This window comes from Rutilus rutilus, assembly GCF_951802725.1.
Source record: "Rutilus rutilus genome assembly, chromosome: 24".
Lineage (NCBI taxonomy): Eukaryota > Metazoa > Chordata > Actinopteri > Cypriniformes > Leuciscidae > Rutilus > Rutilus rutilus.
The window spans coordinates 26,903,777-26,924,485 of NC_140228.1; the positions used below are offsets into that span (position 1 = coordinate 26,903,777).

At 38.3% G+C, this 20,709-nt stretch overlaps 1 protein-coding gene across 3 annotated transcripts in view; it reads right to left on the reverse strand.

The window, feature by feature from the left end:
• Positions 1 to 20,709, reverse strand: part of wdr37 (WD repeat domain 37) — a 45,148-nt gene that overhangs the window by 5,320 nt on the left and 19,119 nt on the right. For all 3 annotated transcript variants that reach the window (XM_084398751.1, XM_084398750.1, XM_084398752.1), the window contains 5 exons: positions 19,513 to 19,584; positions 19,308 to 19,352; positions 17,401 to 17,477; positions 15,371 to 15,605; positions 15,146 to 15,287 (listed from right to left, as the gene is read on the reverse strand). In XM_084398751.1, coding sequence (XP_084254877.1) covers positions 15,146 to 15,287; positions 15,371 to 15,605; positions 17,401 to 17,477; positions 19,308 to 19,352; positions 19,513 to 19,584 — 571 coding nt within the window. The remainder of the gene's footprint in view (positions 1 to 15,145; positions 15,288 to 15,370; positions 15,606 to 17,400; positions 17,478 to 19,307; positions 19,353 to 19,512; positions 19,585 to 20,709) is intronic.

Below are 20,709 nucleotides of genomic sequence, written 5' to 3' on the forward strand. Positions count from 1 at the left end.
TATGTAGCTCAACCAATAGAGCATTGGCGCTTGCAACGCCAAGGTCATGGGTTCGATTCCCAGGGAAAGCAAGCCTTGAAACCTTGAAGTGCAATGTAAGTCGCTTTGGATAAAAGTGTCTGCCAAATGCATAAATGTAAATCGTTAGCCTCATAGCATAATTGCCTAAGTCATATTTTAAATAAAAAAAATGAATTAGGCAATTATGCTATGAGGCTAACGAAATGTAAATTCTAATCAACTTTGTTGTCTCATAAATGTTTGCGGTCTATCATTTTGCTTTAAATTGCCAACTCTCATTGAAAAGGTTTAGAAAGTGAGTGGAAACAGGGGCATTGCTAGTTGGGGGAAAACTGGGATTACAGAGGACTCAGAGATTACAATGTTCACCGTCTTGTAAACTGAACAAGGAGGCCAGAAAACATAGCGACTCCAACGACCAGAAGTCAAAGTTGTCTATTACAAGCAATCAGACTTGAGAGTGAAAAGAGGTGAGTCTGTTTGGAAATTCTCATTGGTCAAAGGGTTCCTATGTCAGAGAAGAAGTTAAAATCTCCTTAACTTTTAGGTGCACTTTTCCAAAGCCTTGTGCTATCCCTCTACATCAGGGTTTCTCAAACTCGGTCCTGGAGGGCCACTGTCCTGCACAGTTTAGCTCCAACCCTGATCAAACACACCTAGCTGTGAGTTTCTAATGATCCTGAAGACATTGATTAGCTTGCTCAGGTGTGTTTGATCAGGGTTGGAGCTAAACTGTGCAGGACAGTGGCCCTCCAGGACCGAGTTTGAGAAACCCTGCTCTACATCTTTGTGAAACAACATCCCCATTGAATGTCAGTGGCTTCACAGTATTCCTCAGAGCACAAGTCCTGTGCAATCTCCTTAAGTGGGCAATTCATGGCTAGAATAAGCTACGATGTAGACCAGACTTTATGCTGATAGACAAAGGTCTGGATACGTGAGCCTATCTAGTGTGTCTTCTTTAATGAGGCTTGAGTTGCTACTGGAATTGAATCTTCCCAACAAATTATATTATTGTGATTATGAAATTAAACTCATCTCTTTCCGGTTGGAAAGACCACCCTCTGCTCCTGTACAGGGCACGAGAGCACCAGCAGCTGGCACAAAGTGAGGCAGAGAGAGAGTGTGTGTGTGTGATTTGAGACAGTCTGGGTGAACAGCAGGAATGTCAGCAACCCTCAGGGTCACAGCGCACATTTAACTGCTCCGCTCAGCACACACACTTCCATTTAATGGACCTTAATATTTCTAATCTATCACGTCATTCCCTGCTGACATTTCTCTCCTCTTTGTATTCCCTTCTCTCGGGAGAGCGAGGGAGAGAAAAATTAAGAAAAAAAAAAAAAAGGGCCAGAGTTGGTGCTCCACTCGCCTCTAGCCGTGCTAATTTGAATTGACATGATATTAAGGTTTAATTAGGGGCTAAATTCCGCTGCATTAAAGATTTGGAGTTGGGTTTGGCCGTATTTAACAGCTTTGCTCGGCTCGCTCCGGCACAGTTCACATCCAAAGTGAAGCGTGGAAACACTTTCTGACACCGTGGGTTGCCACCGGAAAGCAAGGGTGGGGGCGGTGGTGGGGCCGATAATAGATTAAAGGCTTGATTAAAATCCTATTACAACTCAAATGATATTTTGGGAATGTTCCGTTTCCCCCGGGACCACTGACAAGCAAGGTCGAGACTCATTAGAGGAAGAACGGCGTTTGTGTTTAATAGAGATCCAGTGCTGAGCATAATAAGCTCTTTAAAACAATGGCTAATGTAGTTGCATGGGATCATACTCTTGCTGATGCCGGGAAAGACAAGATGTGTGCTTCGTAATTATAATTGACAACTATGAATTGCATACATTTGTACACAGTAAAGGAATGTCCAAATCCAAACTAGTGTTATTTTCTTTCTTCCTTGGACACAAACGGAGAATCTCAATAAGAGGGAGCTCTCGTATGTACTATGAAAATGAATAAGGACGGATGAACAAAGTCCTAAAAATGGCAATAAAGCACCACAAAAGTGATCAATACGACTTATACTACATTCCAAGTTTTCTGAAGTCATACGATTGATTTGTGATGAACAAAAGTCTTAATTTACCAAAAATCTTGCCCTCCACCATTTCTCTCAAATCCTATTCGTGCCTCCACAAAACAAAATGAATTGAATATAACGTTGGTATAAGAAACGCAACTACCACTGGAATTGGGTGTTATTGAGTGTCTCATTTACATTTGTTACATGGAATGAGCACATGGGCCAATACTCAACATACGAAAGCCATATGGGTTTGGAAAGGCAGTCTGACTGAAGTTTGGCTGAACTATTCCTTTAAGATTCAACAAATAGAGGTAATTTAGCAGTTTCCTTATTACAGGTTCAGTCCTCATCAAAGGTCCATAAATGAACCCTTACTAGATTCAAACCTACAGCCTTTGGCCTCCAGCCCGAATCTTTAACCACTAGTCACCATCAGAGAAACAGAAATAGGTGGGCATGTCATCCAGAATTTACGTGATCGGTCTCAAAGGAGACACCAGCTGTGATGCTTCCTCAGTGAGAAACCCATTCTGACACATTCCCCGAGACAGCAGGTGTGTCTCCCTCTGTCTGTCTGAAATCGAGCGCACTGGCGATACTCTCAGAAGCATCCTGACAGACAGATAGTGTCTCTGACAGGGAATGCCCTGCAGACGAAAGAGGAATGAGGCAGCAAACACTACGTGCCCCCCATGTACAGCGACTCATGTCATGTATCATTTGTACTGTGCCACTCATTATCATTTGCACCATCATTAGATGATCAGGGGACAACGTTTCAGGCTATTCTGCCACCCTTTTGAGCACCAATATGCACAGGCTACAGGTTCACAAGGTCACATTTTTCAAGTCAAGTCTCAAGTCACAAGTCAAAGTCAAGCCACAAGTCCAAGTCAAGTCTCAAATTCTGTTTGAATTCAATATGCATTCAGATGTACGACATAAGGGCCTTCAGACTCAGGTTTCCATCTCTGGTCACACTTCATTTTCTAGGAGCACCAATATATATTAGTTAGCTCTAAAAATGCTACTCTTTAAAGTTTTGAATGCTTATGCTGCTAACAGCAGATAAACCGGGCAAAGGCTTAAATGTTTCATCTAAGTGTCCATATGCCGTAATGCTGAGCTCATGGTGTGTCCTGATGCTCTGGGTTAGTGAAGTGAGACAGGCATATGTCAGCTGTACTGCACAACTGAGATAAACTTCACTCACTATTAGAAACTGTACAGCAGTTTACAAAGTCAACCCTGGACCACAAAACCAGTCACATGGGTCAATTTTTTTTAATTGAGATTTAACATCACATGAAAGCTGAATAAATAAGCTTTCCATTGATGTATGGTTTGTTAGGATAGGACGATATTTGGCCGAGATACAACTATTTGAGAATCTGGAATCTGAGGGTGCAAAAAAAATCTAAACATTGAGAAAATCACCTTTAAAGTTCTCCATTTATGTTGACGATTGTGCTGCATTCACTCACAAAAATACAAGTTTTATATATTTACGGTAGGAAATGAACAAAATATCTTCATGGAACATGATCTTTACTTAATATCCTAACGATTTTTGGCATAAAATAAAAATCAATAATTTTGACCCATACAATGTATTGTTGGCTATTGCCACAAATGTGCGACTTATGACTGGTTTTGTGATCCAGGGTCACACATGTTGTTACTAGTACTGATGGTTTAAAACTAGCTACAGTGCTGTGAAAAAGTATCTAAACCCCATAAAAAGTGTACATCTATACCCAACATATAGGACATGCAGATATTGGATTTGAATTAAAGGGTAAGCTGCGGTCACACTAGACTTTGAGTATGCAAAATTTCTACGGACAATGCAGGAGTCGTAATATCATGCCACATTCTGCTGCCTTTAAAGAAATGAAACATCCTAAATGTAAAAATATGCAATATGCTCCACTACATTGAAATGTTGCAATCCCGCATATTTAAAGTTTGTATTCTTTTAATTGAGCTAAAAGGTCACAATGTGACGTATCAATCTTCTATTGCTCACAAGTCCTCGCGTAATATAAATTCGCAGGTCAGACTTCATTAAAGGTGACCTATTATGCAAACTTCCCTTTGACATGGTGTTTGAACATACATGTGTGTCGGCAGTGTGTATACACAACCACCCTATAAATGGTAATGGACATCGCACAGGCCCCGCCCACAGACTCTGTCCTATTAGCATAGACCCCGCCCACAGACTCTGTCCTATTAGCATAGACCCCGCCCTGAATGAGCTGTACACAATCCGCCAAGTTTATCTCCTCAGAAAACAGAATTCAAATAAGAAATGTATTCTTATTAAATCTACTAAAGTTATTCAATCAAGAGTGATTTTCTGGGTTTTTTTTATCATTTCAACAGCATATTTAGAAGTAGGTACTGTAAATTACACTTTAATACACAGATCTAATATACACATGCAATTTTTTTACTTGCAGTTTACGTTCAAATACATAACCGACTGTTTATGTGTGTTCTTGTGTGCATTTGACAGTTTAAGCACAATAAGCCGTGAAAGAGAACTGTGTTTAATACACACGGGATGCGCCGTCTGACATCCAGCTTTCTGTGTGCGTGTTTCGGATGTGTGTGCTCGGAAAACTATTTCTAAGAAGTTTAGACTGGTATGGCTTTGAAAACATGCAGATAATAAACTTTCATGACGATGAAAATCCGTTCGTTTTTTAATTTAATATTGAAAGTAGAAAAATGAGAAAACAGTTCCTTTTTCGATTTTCATTTTTTCCAAAACAACGAAACCAAGAATTCAGCTTGATTTTTCGTTTTTCGTTCTGAGGTAGAAAAATGTATAAACTGCTGGAATATTCGTATTTTACACGTGGGCGGGAATGAAACGCCCCTTTCCTTTGATTTGTCAGCCGAAGATCAAACTGTCCCGTCATCAGTTCTTCCTCAGTTCTGCACTGCAGAATAAGAGTCCTCGCGTTGTGATTCTTAACGCGTTTATTGCAACTACATTTCATCTTTTTTTTCATCAAATAACCAGACTAACATGGCTCGACACAACCCGTAGGCTACTGGGGAAAACACTAGACAGGGCTTTCTTCTGTGTAGATATAAATTCACCTACGCTTTGCATCAGCTGGGTATGCAGGTAGCCTAAATGACGGCTGTTAGCCTACATGGTCGCCCTCGCCCAATAATTTTTTTTTTAAATAATAAATGAAGATATAAATCAATATAATTAGTTGTACATTTAATATTTTTAACACTAATACAAAAAGAAAAGAATAATGCATGTACAATATGTCTATATTAACGTAAACGCATGACATTCAGACTGACTATCTAACAACCGGAGAACAGAGAACAACAGAGATATTAAAATACATACTCTTCTGAGTTTTATGATGTAGGCCTTGTGTTTTATTAAAATGTATTAATTTATATCTCAAAGATGTGCGCTTGTATCGCAGCGCACCGGGTCATGTTGAGAGGGAAACAAACGCATTTTATTATTAGCCTATTCAGAAATAGTGTAAAAGATCGGTAAATAAAATGCAACATTAACATTATAAACACTATTAATAACATATAGGCTATGTCTATGCGTATTTTACTTCCCCTTACTGTAGCCAATGTCAAATCCTTAAATGAATGGTATCCTATTCAGAAAACAACAAGAATGAAAAATAAGTAGCCACGTAGGCTACAATAAAAATATAGCCTAATAGCTTATAAAAATAGCCTATTTTGTCCTTTATTATAAACAACATTTAGCCAATTTTAAACGCCAAGCCTAAACAAATTTATTTGAATCGAAACTGAAACTGTACCGACGTTGGTTTCGCGCATCTCTCATTCGGTCCAAAGTTTCCTTATTTGCAATGTAATATTTGGATGCTAACTAGTAATGTAAAGAAGGCTTTTATACTTAAGTCGAGTCCCAATACACGTATATGCTAAATCATCATCTTCACAGCAAGGGAAATTAGTTTGGAATAACAGCAAGTAGCCTAATGTGCGGCACAGCCTTTACAACAGACCAATTAAATTAAGCAGAATAACTTTTTATATGTTTGGTTGGCTGTGTTTTATTTTAATAATGAACAGGCTGCGATGTTAGCAATGCCAGAAGTGAACTGATAGAGATGCTGTGTGAGCGAGCGATGCGCCGGCGACATCACTTGGATTTGTTGCTCAGCAGGGGAAATAATAATATTCTGTCGTTTAATAATCTGTCATTCGAAACAGTAACATTTATATTTTTATTTGTGTACATTCAAAATGACTACAAAATGTCATGCCTTTGGAAAATAAAGAAAACAACATGATGCGCTGCTTTAGCGCGTCTCCTTGAACATCTTTCTGGCGCACACCACAAATGAACCAAAATAGAGTGAATAGCCTTCTGACGCGCCTACTTTTCAAAGTCAACATTTAGATTATTTGAAGTAAAATGCATTATATAGTCACTTAAGAATAAAACACAGCGTGGTTCATGATAAAAATAAATAAACAAATAAATAAACGTGACTTTACAGTTTGGAAATAGGAAAATAGCAAACCCCTGGCACTTGAGAACTCCTGGTCTACACAGAAGAAAGCCCTGTCTAGTGTTTCCCCAGTACGGGTTGAGTCGAGCCATGTTAGTCTGGTTATTTGATGAAAAAAAAAGATGAAATGTAGTTGCAATAAACGCGTTAAGAATCACAACGCGAGGACTCTTATTCTGCAGTGCAGAACTGAGGAAGAACCGGAAGAACTGATGACGGGACAGTTTGATCTTCGGCTGACAAATCAAAGGAAAGGGGCGTTTCATTCCCGCCTACATGTAGAAATAAAATATTCCAGCTGTTTATAAATTTTTCTACCTCAGAACGAAAAACGAAAAATCAAGCTGAATTCTTGGTTTTCGTTGTTTTGGAAAAAATGAACATCGAAAAAGGAACTGTTTTCTTATTTTTCTACTTTCAATATTAAATTAAAAAACGACTGAACGAATGATACACGGATTGATGAAGAACTGCAATGTCACATGAGTGTGGCCGTGATAGAGACGATAATCAAAACCAAACAGATGTTTTAGATTTTGGCAGAGTATCCGAGGCACGAGCTGTAAAGGCTCCGCCCTCTTCTGGAAAACGGGGTGGGGAGGAGAAGCTCATTTGCATTTTAAGATGTATGCACAAAAACAGCATGTTTTTCCTTCCACTCAAAAATGGGCATTTACAACATGGTATAATACATTATCTGTGGGGTATTTTGAGCTGAAACTTCTGGGGACACCTGAGACTTGTATTACATTTTGTAAAAATAATGGCATAATGCGTCCCCTTTAAACTCGCATGCACATGAATTGAAGTGAATGGAACAAAAAGTTAGTGTGACCATCCCTCTAGTTCACTCACAAATAAAAATTCGGTCATCATTTACTCAGAATACATTTTTGCTGTTAAAGATGCGAAACACGTCAGTGGAAAGGGGGAAAAACGTAAGCTCTTGAGATACACTCAAGACAAAAATTAAACTTATTTTAACCACATTTTTTGAATGCTGTGTCATAATGCGATGTGACATGAAGGCCAAAAGTATGGTAACCCATACTCAGGATTTGTCCTCTGCATTTAACTCATCCAAACAAACACACACTGCAAACCATGTGAAGAAACACACACTGCAAACCGTGGGGACACACACCCGGAGTAGTGGGCATCCATTTGCTGTGGCGCCCAGGGAGCGATTGGGGGCTCAAGGGCAACTCAGTCGTGGGTGAAGGGCATTGAGGGTGGAGGAGAGCGCTGTTCATCCACTGCTCCACCTACACTTTTCCTGCTGGTACTGAGAATCGAACCGTTACAAGTCTGACTCTCTAACCATTAGGCCACCACTGCCCCCTGTCATGCACAAGAGGCAAGCTCAATGGTCAAACACACCCGTCTAGCGCAGGTTTACATAAAAATATTTCGAAGATGACCGAAAGTCTTAGTCTTGTTCACACAGAAGATGTTTTTCCATTCCACTGCACTACTTTTCCATTGTTTTTCTAATGATACTTGACGGATTTCTGTCTCTCCACTGTAAGTTGATTCGCCCAAAACTTTGACGGTTCAAAAAGTTCATAAAGACATTGTAAAAGAAATCCAATGTCTATTATAAAGCTATGTGGAGCTGGATTTGGAGCCGGACCAATGAGATTCCATTGTGGGCGGAGCTACCAGTTACAGGGTAAAAAGAAGAAACCGAGCAACTCGGTAAATGTGTGTGGTGTCGTGTGGAGTCAAGGGAAGAGAAGTGAGGGAAGTGAGGATAGCAGGATGTCAGAGGGATAGGAAAGCTGAATGACAGGGAGCCAGAATCAGGAGATCCGGAGGGTGTGTGTGTGTGTGTGTGTGTGTGAGTGAGTGAGTGAGTGAGAGAGAGAGAGAGAGAGAGAGAGAGAGAGAGAGAGAGAGAGAGAGAGAGAGAGAGAGAGAGAGAGAGAGAGAGAGAGAGAGAGAGAGAGAGAGAGAGAGAGAGAGAGAGAGAGAAGTCTAGCATGATTCATGTATGTGTGCTATGCATAGACCCACACACACGCTCAGCATGAATGAATATAAACTCAGCCTGTGTGAAGGTGTGTAAGTGTGTGTGTCTGGTCTTTAGGAGGTCCTCAGCTCCTGCCAGGAGCGCTGCAGAGCTCATTCATCTTACGGTCCCAGTGCAGCAGAGCATTCACTCCCACTGACAGCACAACACCCTCTCTCTGTACCTCATGCGTGACTCAATCATCCCACACACACACTGCACTGTACGCCACTCATTACAACCAACAGCTGTCTCTACAGCCCACACACACTCACACATCTGCATGCAGGAATACTCACACACATTTACTGTCAAACATCTCATTCATTAAGCCTTTCGCCACATTCGGAAGTCAAACTTTCCATGTCAGGTGTTTCGGAATATTCACTGCCAATATACTAGGGTGTTGTGGGTATTGTCAGGCCATCATTATTCATTTGCAAGTTGTAGTAAGATGCTCAGAGTGTTTTCTAACATGTAGCGATGAGGTCCATTGGTCAAAAGTCAAGAGTCCATCCTCAAGTCTCTATGATAATCTGGGATTGTGGGATTTTTACAGCCTTGTGAAATTAGTCTTATTTTTCCCCAAATTCAGTGTTTTTACGTTTTATTATTTCAGGATTCCATTTTAATGGTTTAATTAAAGTGTAATAATGAAAATGAATTTGGATCAATTAAATTCATGAAAACTTTAACAATTAAAAAATGTATTCAAATTTTTTGCAATAATAGTGCCCTGCCAAATGTGATGTTGTTTTGTTTTTCAAAACATTTTGTGTTGTCAGTTTCATTTTTCTGGATTTTGTGTTTTATGATTTGCAATTTAATTAATCTTTAAAATGGAATTAAATGGAATTTGAACAATTCCTTTACATTTTTGCCAAACAAAGCCCAGTTTACTGCTTAAATTGCTGAAAAATCGTATGATATTCCTTAAATACTGGTTTAATAAACTGTATTTTTATTATTATTATTATTATTATTATTATTATTATTAATACTTTGAGAAGTGCATTCTACTGCACAATAGCAATATATTCCTGTCACAATTTTAAATTAAATCAGACTTGCTCTGGAGATGAAGCTCGTGTGAAGAGAGTCCTGGTAGATGCTGAAAACACTAAAGCTACTTTTCACACATTTCTTTATTTTGCCACTCCAACGTCTGATTACACAAGGGGAAATCATGAGAAAACTGCAGCACAGGTGTGAAAGTGTGGACTTGTGTCTGTGTTGAGTGTTGCTCAGGGCTCAGTGACGAGTGGATTCAGCGGCCCAACATAATTAGCTGCGTCTCATCAACTCCTGTGTAACCTGACAGCGCTGGAATCAATCTGATACCCGACTCGCATGTACAAAGCTCTTCACATATAACAAGTTCAACTACGAGACACACAAAATGTGTTACCCCCTCGTGATTTTTTGGTGTTTTATTGTCAGGGAACACTCACGTTCATTTAATTTACACTGTACTCGTCACTCTCATAACCAAAGCAGTGTCAAGAGTATCAAGTATTTAAAAACTTTTCCTTTAAAAAGAAAAGTTTTCTTCTCTTGGAGTGTCTATGTACACTAAGGGCAAATAGCCCACCTTGTTGGCAGAGGCTATTTACACTAACTCCACCCACTGACGTCTGATTGGGCCAGACAAGATCATGGAAGAAAATTGATTGCAATAGTTTTAGGGTAAGGAGTGGCAGAAAATCGACGCAAATCGTGCGAAACCGAAACTGAACTCGCTCTATTCCCTTTTCCCATCACATATCTGATCGGAAAGGCAATTATTTTCAATAAAAATTATGCAAATATAGTGGAAATTAAGTGTCTAACGTGTGTTTAATATTAAAGTGTTTATCGGTTAGGGTTGGAGTAGGCAGGGCTTTATTATCCCAATAAGGAAGCATCCATTTAATCATTTTGGTAACACCAGCGCAGCCACTCCCACCACGCGCATCACACGCACAGTAGGGCACCAAGTGCTGTGGGGGCACCAAAAATAGCCTAATGAAAAAATAATTATAATGCCGATATTATTTCATTAGCCTATAGAAATATTATTAGGCACATTTTAGCCATGTATATGTAACAAAAAAGGGGGAACAAAATAATTTAATTGCTCTAGTCTAGAAAGTACGTTGGATGGTCCATGCCGGTTGTTCGCGCGGGCGCCTTTGCGGAGGACGAACGCGGAAGTAGTTTGACAGACAGACAGTAGGCAACTTTTTGGGAAATGGCCCCTAAAAGACAGCAGAAGTTAGGATCTGAGAAAAGAAAGAAGAAGAAACTGCAAGATGATGCTCGTGCAAGTCCATGTTTAATCATTCTTAAATAGGCTACGGGAAATGTGCTGCATGTGCTGCTGCTAATCGTAATGCGCCTCGAACTTGCTGACGTTAATGTTAGCAAACTATGTTATTATAACTAATAACTTCGGTGCAAGCTAAATTGAGATTTTACTGTTAAACATTACCTAATACAAAGCAATACATATTTAACTGACGCCAGCTAGCTGTTACTTTCTTTATTATCTTTCTTTAGATATTGAGCAGTAGTTTAAGGTTTATTTTGACGTGACGGTGGTTAATACTTTCTCAGTAACAGTTAATGTTAGCAGTCAGTGCAGTGCACATGGTAGGCTAACAATTCCTGTTAAATAGCCTATATAAAAAATATAAAATGTCATTATGAATTATATAAAGCAAACAATACTGTTTGATTGTGTGCATTATTGCACCTCATTCTATTATGCTTTTATATTATATTATATTATATTATATTATATTATATTATATTATATTATATTATATTATATTATATTATATTTATCAAATAATTGATACGTAAGGAATAAAGGGGGAGAACTCCTTGGCTGCCATGCTTTCAGTTTTAAATGTTTATAATTTTAAGAGATTCTTTGTTTGAATATTTTGTCTAATAAATGTAATTTATTCAAATTGACACTGAATTTGGGAAAAAACATGTCTGGATTATTTTGAGTTTTTTATTTTTTTATTTTGCTGGTCTGTTACTGAAGAAAAGTTTGCACTTTCATACAGTATGTGTAGTGTGTGTTGGCTATTCTACATATGTTTACAAAGTCAGAAAAGCTGTGAAGATTTTACTTTCTCTTTTTAGTGTTCTTAAGTTTTATACTGTGATGCTGCTATTGTGTTATTGGTACTGAGTTTTATGTTTGGTAATAAAAAGTTAAACTGGCAAAAACAACGTTTTTTTTTCTCGGGGTCGGGGTGGGGGGGGCATCATAAAGGAATTATGCTTAGGGCACCAAAATTGCTAGCAGCGGCACTGGGTAACACTTTACAATAAGGTTCATTAGTTAGGCTAACTGCCTTAGTTAACATGAACTAAGAATAAACAATACTTCTACAGCATTTATTAATCTTAGTTAATATTAATTTTCAACATTTACTGATACATTATTAAAATCAACGGTTGTATTTGTTAACATTAGTTAATGCACTGTGAACTAACACTTATTGTAAAGCGTTACCATCATTTTAATACATATAATCATTTACACTATGTTATTATTTCATACCATTTAATGTGCAACAACACTGGGGTGCAAATCTGCCACTATTTAGAAGTATAAATAGCATAACTACTATTCTCACACTTATTGCAAGGAAAATGCTGCTATTTTGACTGTGTTAATAGAATCTAGTTGCTAGTTACACTTAAGAACACTAAGGTTTTGTGAGCAAATGCAAAACATCTTTTTTTTTTACATATACACTGCCAAATAAGCTCATATTTTTTCCTTCCCCATGTCCCATTAGGAGCTCCTTCATTTCTGCAACATGTCCAAATACCCTTAATATGAAAATAATTCAAACAAAAACAAGAGAAAATACAATAAGAAAATAATGTACACTATCATGGATCGTAAAACACATTCAAACCTTCTTATTAGCAGCATTTACCACAAAAAAATAAGCTTTTTACAAGCTATGATAGTGTGCTTTATAACACTTTTGTCTTTATAACAGTTTTATCTAACACACTTATAACTTTTCGGGTGTGCAAGGTGCATTGATTTATACATTTCTGGAATAAAACAGCGGACTCTCATACTTTTGTAGGCTAGCTAGAATTAAATGTTTCCTAAAAATGTTTTTACTTGTTTTGGTGTAATTTGTGTAAAAATTTGTAAAATCATTTTTCACAAAATAAATACTGAAATGGTTTATTGTTCTTTGTTTAGATCATTTCAGTTTTAAAAAAAAATGTATCAATTAATATTTCTATACATTTTCTTATTTTGAGATAACAATAATCTGAAAAAACTAAAAGAAAGACTGACTTAAATGTGACCCCTGACCCCCAGGCTAACTTAAGGTCTAAGACTCTATGTCACCTTGGCAACCAGCAGTAACAATCAGTTAAAACAGCCAAAAGAAAAGGGAAAATGGCTCATAATTTAAACATTTCTTCTTGTTACTACATTCTCCGCTAAATTACCCAAGTAAAATGTCCTTGTAACTGCTATACTCCTCCAACAAACACATATTCTCCGCTGGGGTAAACGGCACTGAGCGGTTGAATGCGCTTACTCCATCCGCCATGTTTTTGTTTTTTTTTGAAAAGTGTTTTACTTTACCCAGAATGCATTGCAGTATAGTCCTACTTAAGATAGTCAGAGTCTTAAGTGCTTTGTGCAACGGTCTGATTTTGATGTCTATCTGAAGTCTGACTATCTACTATATCTAAGCCATAGTCAAAGTAATAGTCAAAATAATTATATTTAAGAGAGTATTTTAATAAAACCATCCCTCTTTAATATTACTATTATTATGTAATAACCATTTTATAAAGCAGTATTGTGAACAGGTCCGGTTGTGTATTGTGCGTAATCCCTCTATAGCACAGCCTCTGATACATTATTAATTAAATATGACCCCTGAGAGTGACGAATGAGCTGAATGAAGAGTGAGCGGTCGCAGACGATCCACACACGAACACTCGGAGGCGAGGGGCGCTCTCAGAGAGCCTCGGTCAGCGTGGACCAGAGTGACGGACGGTAATTGACTTTGCACGGAGGGGCTGACAGTGGGAAGCGTGCAGCAGTACGCCGGATAATCTCATTACGCTGATTGTCTATTTGAGAGCATTACGCTGGGATCTGACGGAATTATACATGTTGGGCTGAACATAATGAGCGGCGTGTAATCCCCGGTAATCAAAGACTGCAGCGCCTCCTCGTTCCTGCCTTAACCAGCAATAACCACCACAACTGACTTCACTCGCACTGCAGCTGGTGACACGCTTTACACAGCAAAGGGATTGAACAGGAACGCTGGAAATAAATGATATAGAGCAAGACAGCAAAGGGTTTGCTTTTACTCGGTTTCGAGGAAATTGATGTGAATGAAATACTGAAGTGTTCCTGTAAATGCTGTACATGCACTGCCATCTAGTGGTCAGAGAGAGGGAACAAAAACAACAGACATTTAGGATGATATTTCATAAAATGGTTCAGTTAATGCCTATGATGTAATCCATAAGCCTTCATAAATGACATATTAATGCCTAGAATTTGGCTTCTTTTCTTTTGTTTTCCAGGGAAGAAAGGAAGCCGTACATTGGGATGAGACTCAGAATACCTTAACATCTACATAGCAACACTCTCGCAAAATCCTTGTTTCATAACTACTACTTTTGTGACTTTTTCTTCAGAATGAATTGACAATAAATACTGAGAATATTTATCGTTATTTTACAGATTTTGAATTAACCTTTTTTATTTATTTTTTTCAGTTTTCATTTTAATTTTAGTTAGTTTCAGTCATTTAGTTATGCATTAAAAAAAAAAAAAAAAAATCTATTAAGCATTAGTTTATTTTTATTCCATTAGACATGCAAGTACCTCAACATAAACTTAGTTTATCTGGGTAATTTTCATTTATGTTTATTAAGTTTAACTTTTTAATCTAATATTTAGATTAATTTAGATATAAGCTTTATTTCAATTAACGAAAATGATTTGTAATAGTTTTAGTTAAAAATAACACTGATATTTATCAGCCCTAACTATTTCTTACTGGTCATGAAAACGTATTTTCATATTTTCTTGTCCCTATAACAAATCTATATTAAATACGAGTTATTTAGTCATGTCACTTTCAAAATCACTTAATCTATAGTCTCTCACTATAAAAGTAACCAGGCACTAAACCGTCGAGACCTATATTGAGTTTGTTGTTCTTTATATTCTCTCTTTGGTGGTCACAACGTTAAAATGTCTCTCCACACGGAGTCACGGAGAGATAGTGTGAGTGTGTGTGTGGGTTGATCACTGAGTTATGACAACGAGGTCTTTTGGCTTCCTAGAAATATGTCAGATAGTAAGTTAGATAGTTAGACAGTAAGAGGCCGACAGTCAAGAGCTTTTTTTTTTATAACAATTTCATTTTTACTCTCATTTGGCGCTTGGCAAGTGTTCATTTGTACCCTGTGTGTAGACAGTCAAACGTCTACATGTAAGAATGTAAGAAGAGAGGTCATGTGACTTACTCGGTGTGGCCTTGGAAGACGTTCACAGAGTGGATGGAGGGATCTCTGAAGTCCCACAGGCGGAAGGTGGTGTCCCTGGATGAAGTCACCACCAGACGTTGGGTGGGATGAGTACAGCAGTGGGTCAACTCTTGATCGTGACCTGCAAACACACACACGTGTAAAACAGAGGCGTATGACCCTAAAACCCTGGCAAAGGAAACACATGAGCAGTGCCATGTTCACCTGTGAGGGTGTGCACCAGCTCAGAGGTTTCTACATCATAGAGGTTAGCGGCTCGATCCCAGGAGGCAGTGACCACCTGCTTTCCTCCCACCAGCCAATCCGCTGCTATCACCACCCCCTGGTGGCTCTTCAAGGTCGTCGTTGCGACACGGATGGTGGGACATTCATTGGGCCCTTCCGCCTCCCCGTCGGCCTCGTCTTTATCAGAGAAGTCCACGTCATCGTCCAGCGAGGCCTAGTTCAGAGAGCAAAGAAGAGTCAACACACAGGCATGTTAAAGAAAATAATGGATTTAAAACTAATTCAGACTTTGATCAGTAAATAAATACAATAAAATGAGATTGCAACCATAATTACTGAACATTTTAAATCTATAGTACACACTGCAACTTCTAGTGCAACTACCTTTTATTTCCGCTAGTTGTCAAAGCAACATTTCTAATTTTTATTCAGTTTCACTAAAACTGAAATAAATTAATACAAACTATATAGACATAAAAAATAAAAAAATAAAAAAAAAATACAAAAACAAACTTTAATTTTAACAAAATTAAAAATGTAAACATGATTTAGGGTACGTTTCCACAACAACTAAAAACAGAAACGTTTTTTCTTTGCGTATTTCGTGTACATACGACAATGTTGTCAAAACAATATCCGTTCACCCGGATCCGCGAAAACGACTAAAAACGGCGTATTCTGCTGCCAGACCAGTAGGTGGCGATGTCACTTTGTAAAGAAACACTACGTGCCCATTGACTGAACACGTAATACGTGCGCATGACGTCACCGTTTTCACAAATTTGTGTTTTGTAGTTTACACAGAGACCATAACGGTATCGTTTTCAAAAACTTTCACTTTGAAACCCGTTTTCAAAAGTCTGCCTTTTCTGGCCCCCAAAACGCCGTTGTCGTATAAATGAACAGCCAATTAATAACATTGTTATTGATAACACTCTCTTATTAATAACACTGTTATTTCTTTATCAAAAAAAGATACATAGTGTTGTATTACAAATTTATTAAATGTTTAATTTAGGTTTCCACTACAATAGTATATAAACTGAGAAAGTGATTATTGAGTTTACAGCAAGATATTCCTGCCAGGCCTGTTTTTCCTTTGTAAGTTAAATGAGTCAGATCACGGAGACGCTAACCTATTGTCTTTAATGGCTCTTGGAACCAGAGCCACAGTCCAGACGTTGAATCGTTAGGCTGATTGGATTAGCACATATGCGTTTGAATGGTTATGCTGATTGGATTGAGACTGGTAACACGCTGGAGTCTGGGGGCGGGTTCCTTAACCTGTATCATTTACATGCTTTATTCAGAGTCTCCACCTCTATGTAATCCCTCCCCTCTTTGAAAAGTATAATTACAATGAATACTGTATTATGAGTTAGACTTGATGATGATGAACTACAGACTTGATGAACATCAGACTTGATGAACTACAGACTTGATGAACTACAGACTTGATGAACTACAGACTTGATGAACTACAGACTTGATGAACTACAGACTTGATGAACTACAGACTTGATGAACTACAGACTTGATGAACTACAGACTTGGAAGAATAAATCTCTTCTGCTTATAAGATCCATCTCAAGTCTCCTGGTTTTTGCTTCGATGAAGGAATAAAAGTTCCCAACAATAGTGTAGATTTAAGTACACAAAACTAAGAAATAACAGGGTAATTCTTGAGGAAAAACAACAGTCAACATGAAACAGCATTCGTTACCTATTTTACTCCCTAATTGTGGCATATTTCCAAGTAAAACTGAATATTCAGTGTGGGGAAAAAATAAATGCTGGATGAGGTTTCAGAGGTGGAGCAAATTATAAAAAAAAATCTTGAAATATTAAGTTTTTTGTCTTTCGAATACCATGCTAGTGAATGAGTAAATGGTGCACACAAATTGCAGATAAGTGATATTGCTTTCAGCATTCATGTTGAGGCAGCTCTAGAGGAGCATTATTACACAAAAAGGAGGCAGAATTCTGACGGTGTGTGTTTTAACACTCACGCTGATGTCTGCTGGGGGCTGGGGAAGTGGCAGCTGTACCATGTAACGCCAGATGTGAGCCGTCTGGTCCCCGGACGCTGTCAGGAAACAGACAAAGCAAACACAGATGGAACATTATATAAAAAAAGGACAGTCATCTATCAAATCACATTTAAAAGCATCTGACAGGTGTGGGGAGAGATACAAATAGAGACGAAAAAATATATCAGTCTTATGGAAAAATAAATATTAAAAGGCAGCATAGCCTCCAGTCACATGATAAATGAATGGGGGTTCGATTCCCACTTAGGCTGCGAGAGGTCCGTGGTTTAAATCCCGGACGAGCCCCCATATGAAGATAAAATTATGCCATGCGCAGGGTAAGATTTGTGGAAGTGTACATAAGATTGTAAGCATTAATAAAATGTATGCTTTGTAAAGATGCAAATCACGTTTCAAGTGTGAGAAAAAAATTATTTGCAGCATTTTACAGTTATTCATGGGTTTAATTCATGTATTGTGAAACTGGAGCTTCATGCTAATGCAAAACACTACAATAAGGTCTCATTGGTTAACAAGATTAGTTAATGCATTAACTAACATGAACTAGCAATGAGCAATATAATAAAGTTAATAAAAATTTTCATGTTCACCTCAGAGAATTATCTACTGTTAACAAAAATGTAGTAGTAAATGCTAAGATTAACATTAAGATTAAAGGGTAACTAAACCCTAAACCAACTTTTTTTAGTTAATGATCTGTAAGAATGGGGCTTTATTAGTGCTGTTCATTGATTGGAGTAACTTTTTTGACATTTGGGTATAAAGTGTTTTAATTCTACAATATATGGTGTAAAAACGTCTGAGTGCTGCCCTCTTCAGGTTGACCGGTGGCTACTGCAGTTGAATTTTCCTATTGGATGTTTGCGGTACTACATGACGTAAGCAGGTTCCAGCTCACCACGCCCTTGGTACGAGCTAGCGTAGATTTATCTGTATTTAGTACAGTGGTCAGGATGGTACGTAGGTGTAGTGTTGCTGGTTGCAACAGCACTGCTGGACTGCATAGCTTTCCAGCAGACATGGAAATTAGGCGCCAGTGGTTGCATGCACTTGGCCTGGAAGACCGTGAGTTCCCGCCTAGAGCTCAAGTGTGCAACCTGCATTTTACGCGGGATTGCTTCTGCAACGCAATAGAGGTGGAAATGGGCTTCTCCAAACAGCTCGCGCTGAAAAGCGACGCAGTGCCAAACGCTGCTCCTCCTGCATGGACTCCACCACCGCAGCGGCGTCTTGATGTGAGTGATCATATATATTTTAATCACAATTTATGGTTAGGCTAAAGTTAATGCTCTGGGGTCGACAAACGCGCCGGCGCAGTTTGCTGGATTTTTTCACATAGCGGCAAAATATGAATATGCCTACAGAGAGCGCGCGCTATTGACATCAACTCGATAAAACTCAGATGCATGTACTTCACGTTGTCTTGCGACCCTGTGAGTCAATCTCCATTTTAGAGTCTGACAGCAGGTCTCAGGTGCACGCCCCCCCCGCTCAGCCCCGCCCTCTATCTCTGCTGGGCTCTGCCCACTTTTCTAGCATTTTTCAAATATTGCCAGTGGGTGGAGTCAGGCTCTGACCAGGGGTTTAAGTTACACTTTAATAAATGTTGTCAAGTACTGTTGTTTGTTTACTAATGAAACCTTTACCAAATTTAAAGTGCTTATAAAAGGCTTATGTTGGTAACTTGTTGCTGTGATTCCTGATGGTGTTGTATTGTGGTTGATATTGTAATTTTTATGTTATTTGTACTTCTTGGCCAGGTCACGCTTGAAAAAGTTTTTTTACTTTTTAATAAAGGAAAGGAGAAAGGAAATGAAAGAGCAGACGTTGTTCAAAAACAAAGCACTGAATGTGTTGATGTATACCTGTAAGTGCCATCTGCTCTGTGGGGTGAAACTTAATGGAGTTGACTGCAAGAAAAAATAACAACAAACAAAAGTTAACACTAACCAAACCCACAGCATATAAACTCTTAAGATACTAATCTCCAAACAAAAGTCCACAAAATCAACACTTTCCCAAGTGTTACACATCTTGACACACAAGCGTACTGTGAAAAGAGTTTCACACCTGATCCAGCGTGGCCGGCATACTTCAACAGGCACTTCCCCGTCTCGATACTCCACAGCATGGAACAGTGATCTAAAGAACAACGAAGGACAGAATGTTTCATAATATGACTGTTTTAACTGTATTTTTGATCATATAAAATACAGGCATGGTGAGCATAAGAGACTTCTTAAAAATAAAATCGTACAGACCACAAACTTTTAAGCGGTATTGTATCAGCCATTTTATTTTGCATGAGGCCTGCAATTCAGCAAACCCATTACCAGAATTTGGGGCACGTCTAAATACAATTTAAACCTTGTAATTTTATCAGCAATAAACATTATATATTATTTATTTTTTAAATCAGAATAAGCAACAAGGATCAAACTTTCACCTAAATTAATCTGCCACTTAGTAGGGGCTATCTACTCTGAATGGTAATTTACAGACTAGACAGTGTTGATGTGATTTATTTTTGGACTCTACTAGAATATATGTCCACGCTTGTTAAATGTTCAAGTTTTCCCATATTTGACTTTGTTGCAGCTCCTCTCTGCCCAGTCTGTCAGTAACGCTCTGTTTAGTTCCTGTCTCTATGAAGCCCCTCCTTCTGAAAAGCACACTGTGCTCTGATTGGTCAGCTGGACCAGTGTGTTGTGATTAGTCAACCACTTTCAAGTGTGTTTGGGAAATGTCCCGTCCCTTACCATAACTGTGAGTTTCAACACACTACTAACTAACTCAACCAGGCCTCGCTTCTTTATTTTGTGCATGGGAATGATTTAAATAAGGAATATTGTGAGGTGTTGAGAAAACGCAAGACTACAATGGAGGCGTTTCAGGCGTTTTTTTGTAACTTAAGACTTTTTTCATGCTCAAACAGCAACATTTCACACTAAAGAAAGGTGAACATGTAAAACAGGATGATAGGACACCTTTTACTTGGCTAACAGGGATGAATACTTGAGCTTAGTGGTGCACGATATATCGGCCGCCGATATAATATCGGCCGATATGGTCATTTTTTTACACATCGGTATCGTTCCGATGTCAAAATATCGCCGATGTGAACAGGCCGATATTTAACGTGTGAAGCTGAAGAGGTTGATGTGAGAGAAATACACATTTCATACAGATGACATAAGCAGAGAACAGTCTGTTTTCTTTCATTTTGAATTGTTCTGTTTAAAAATAGAAGTTTCAAGCTTTCTATAT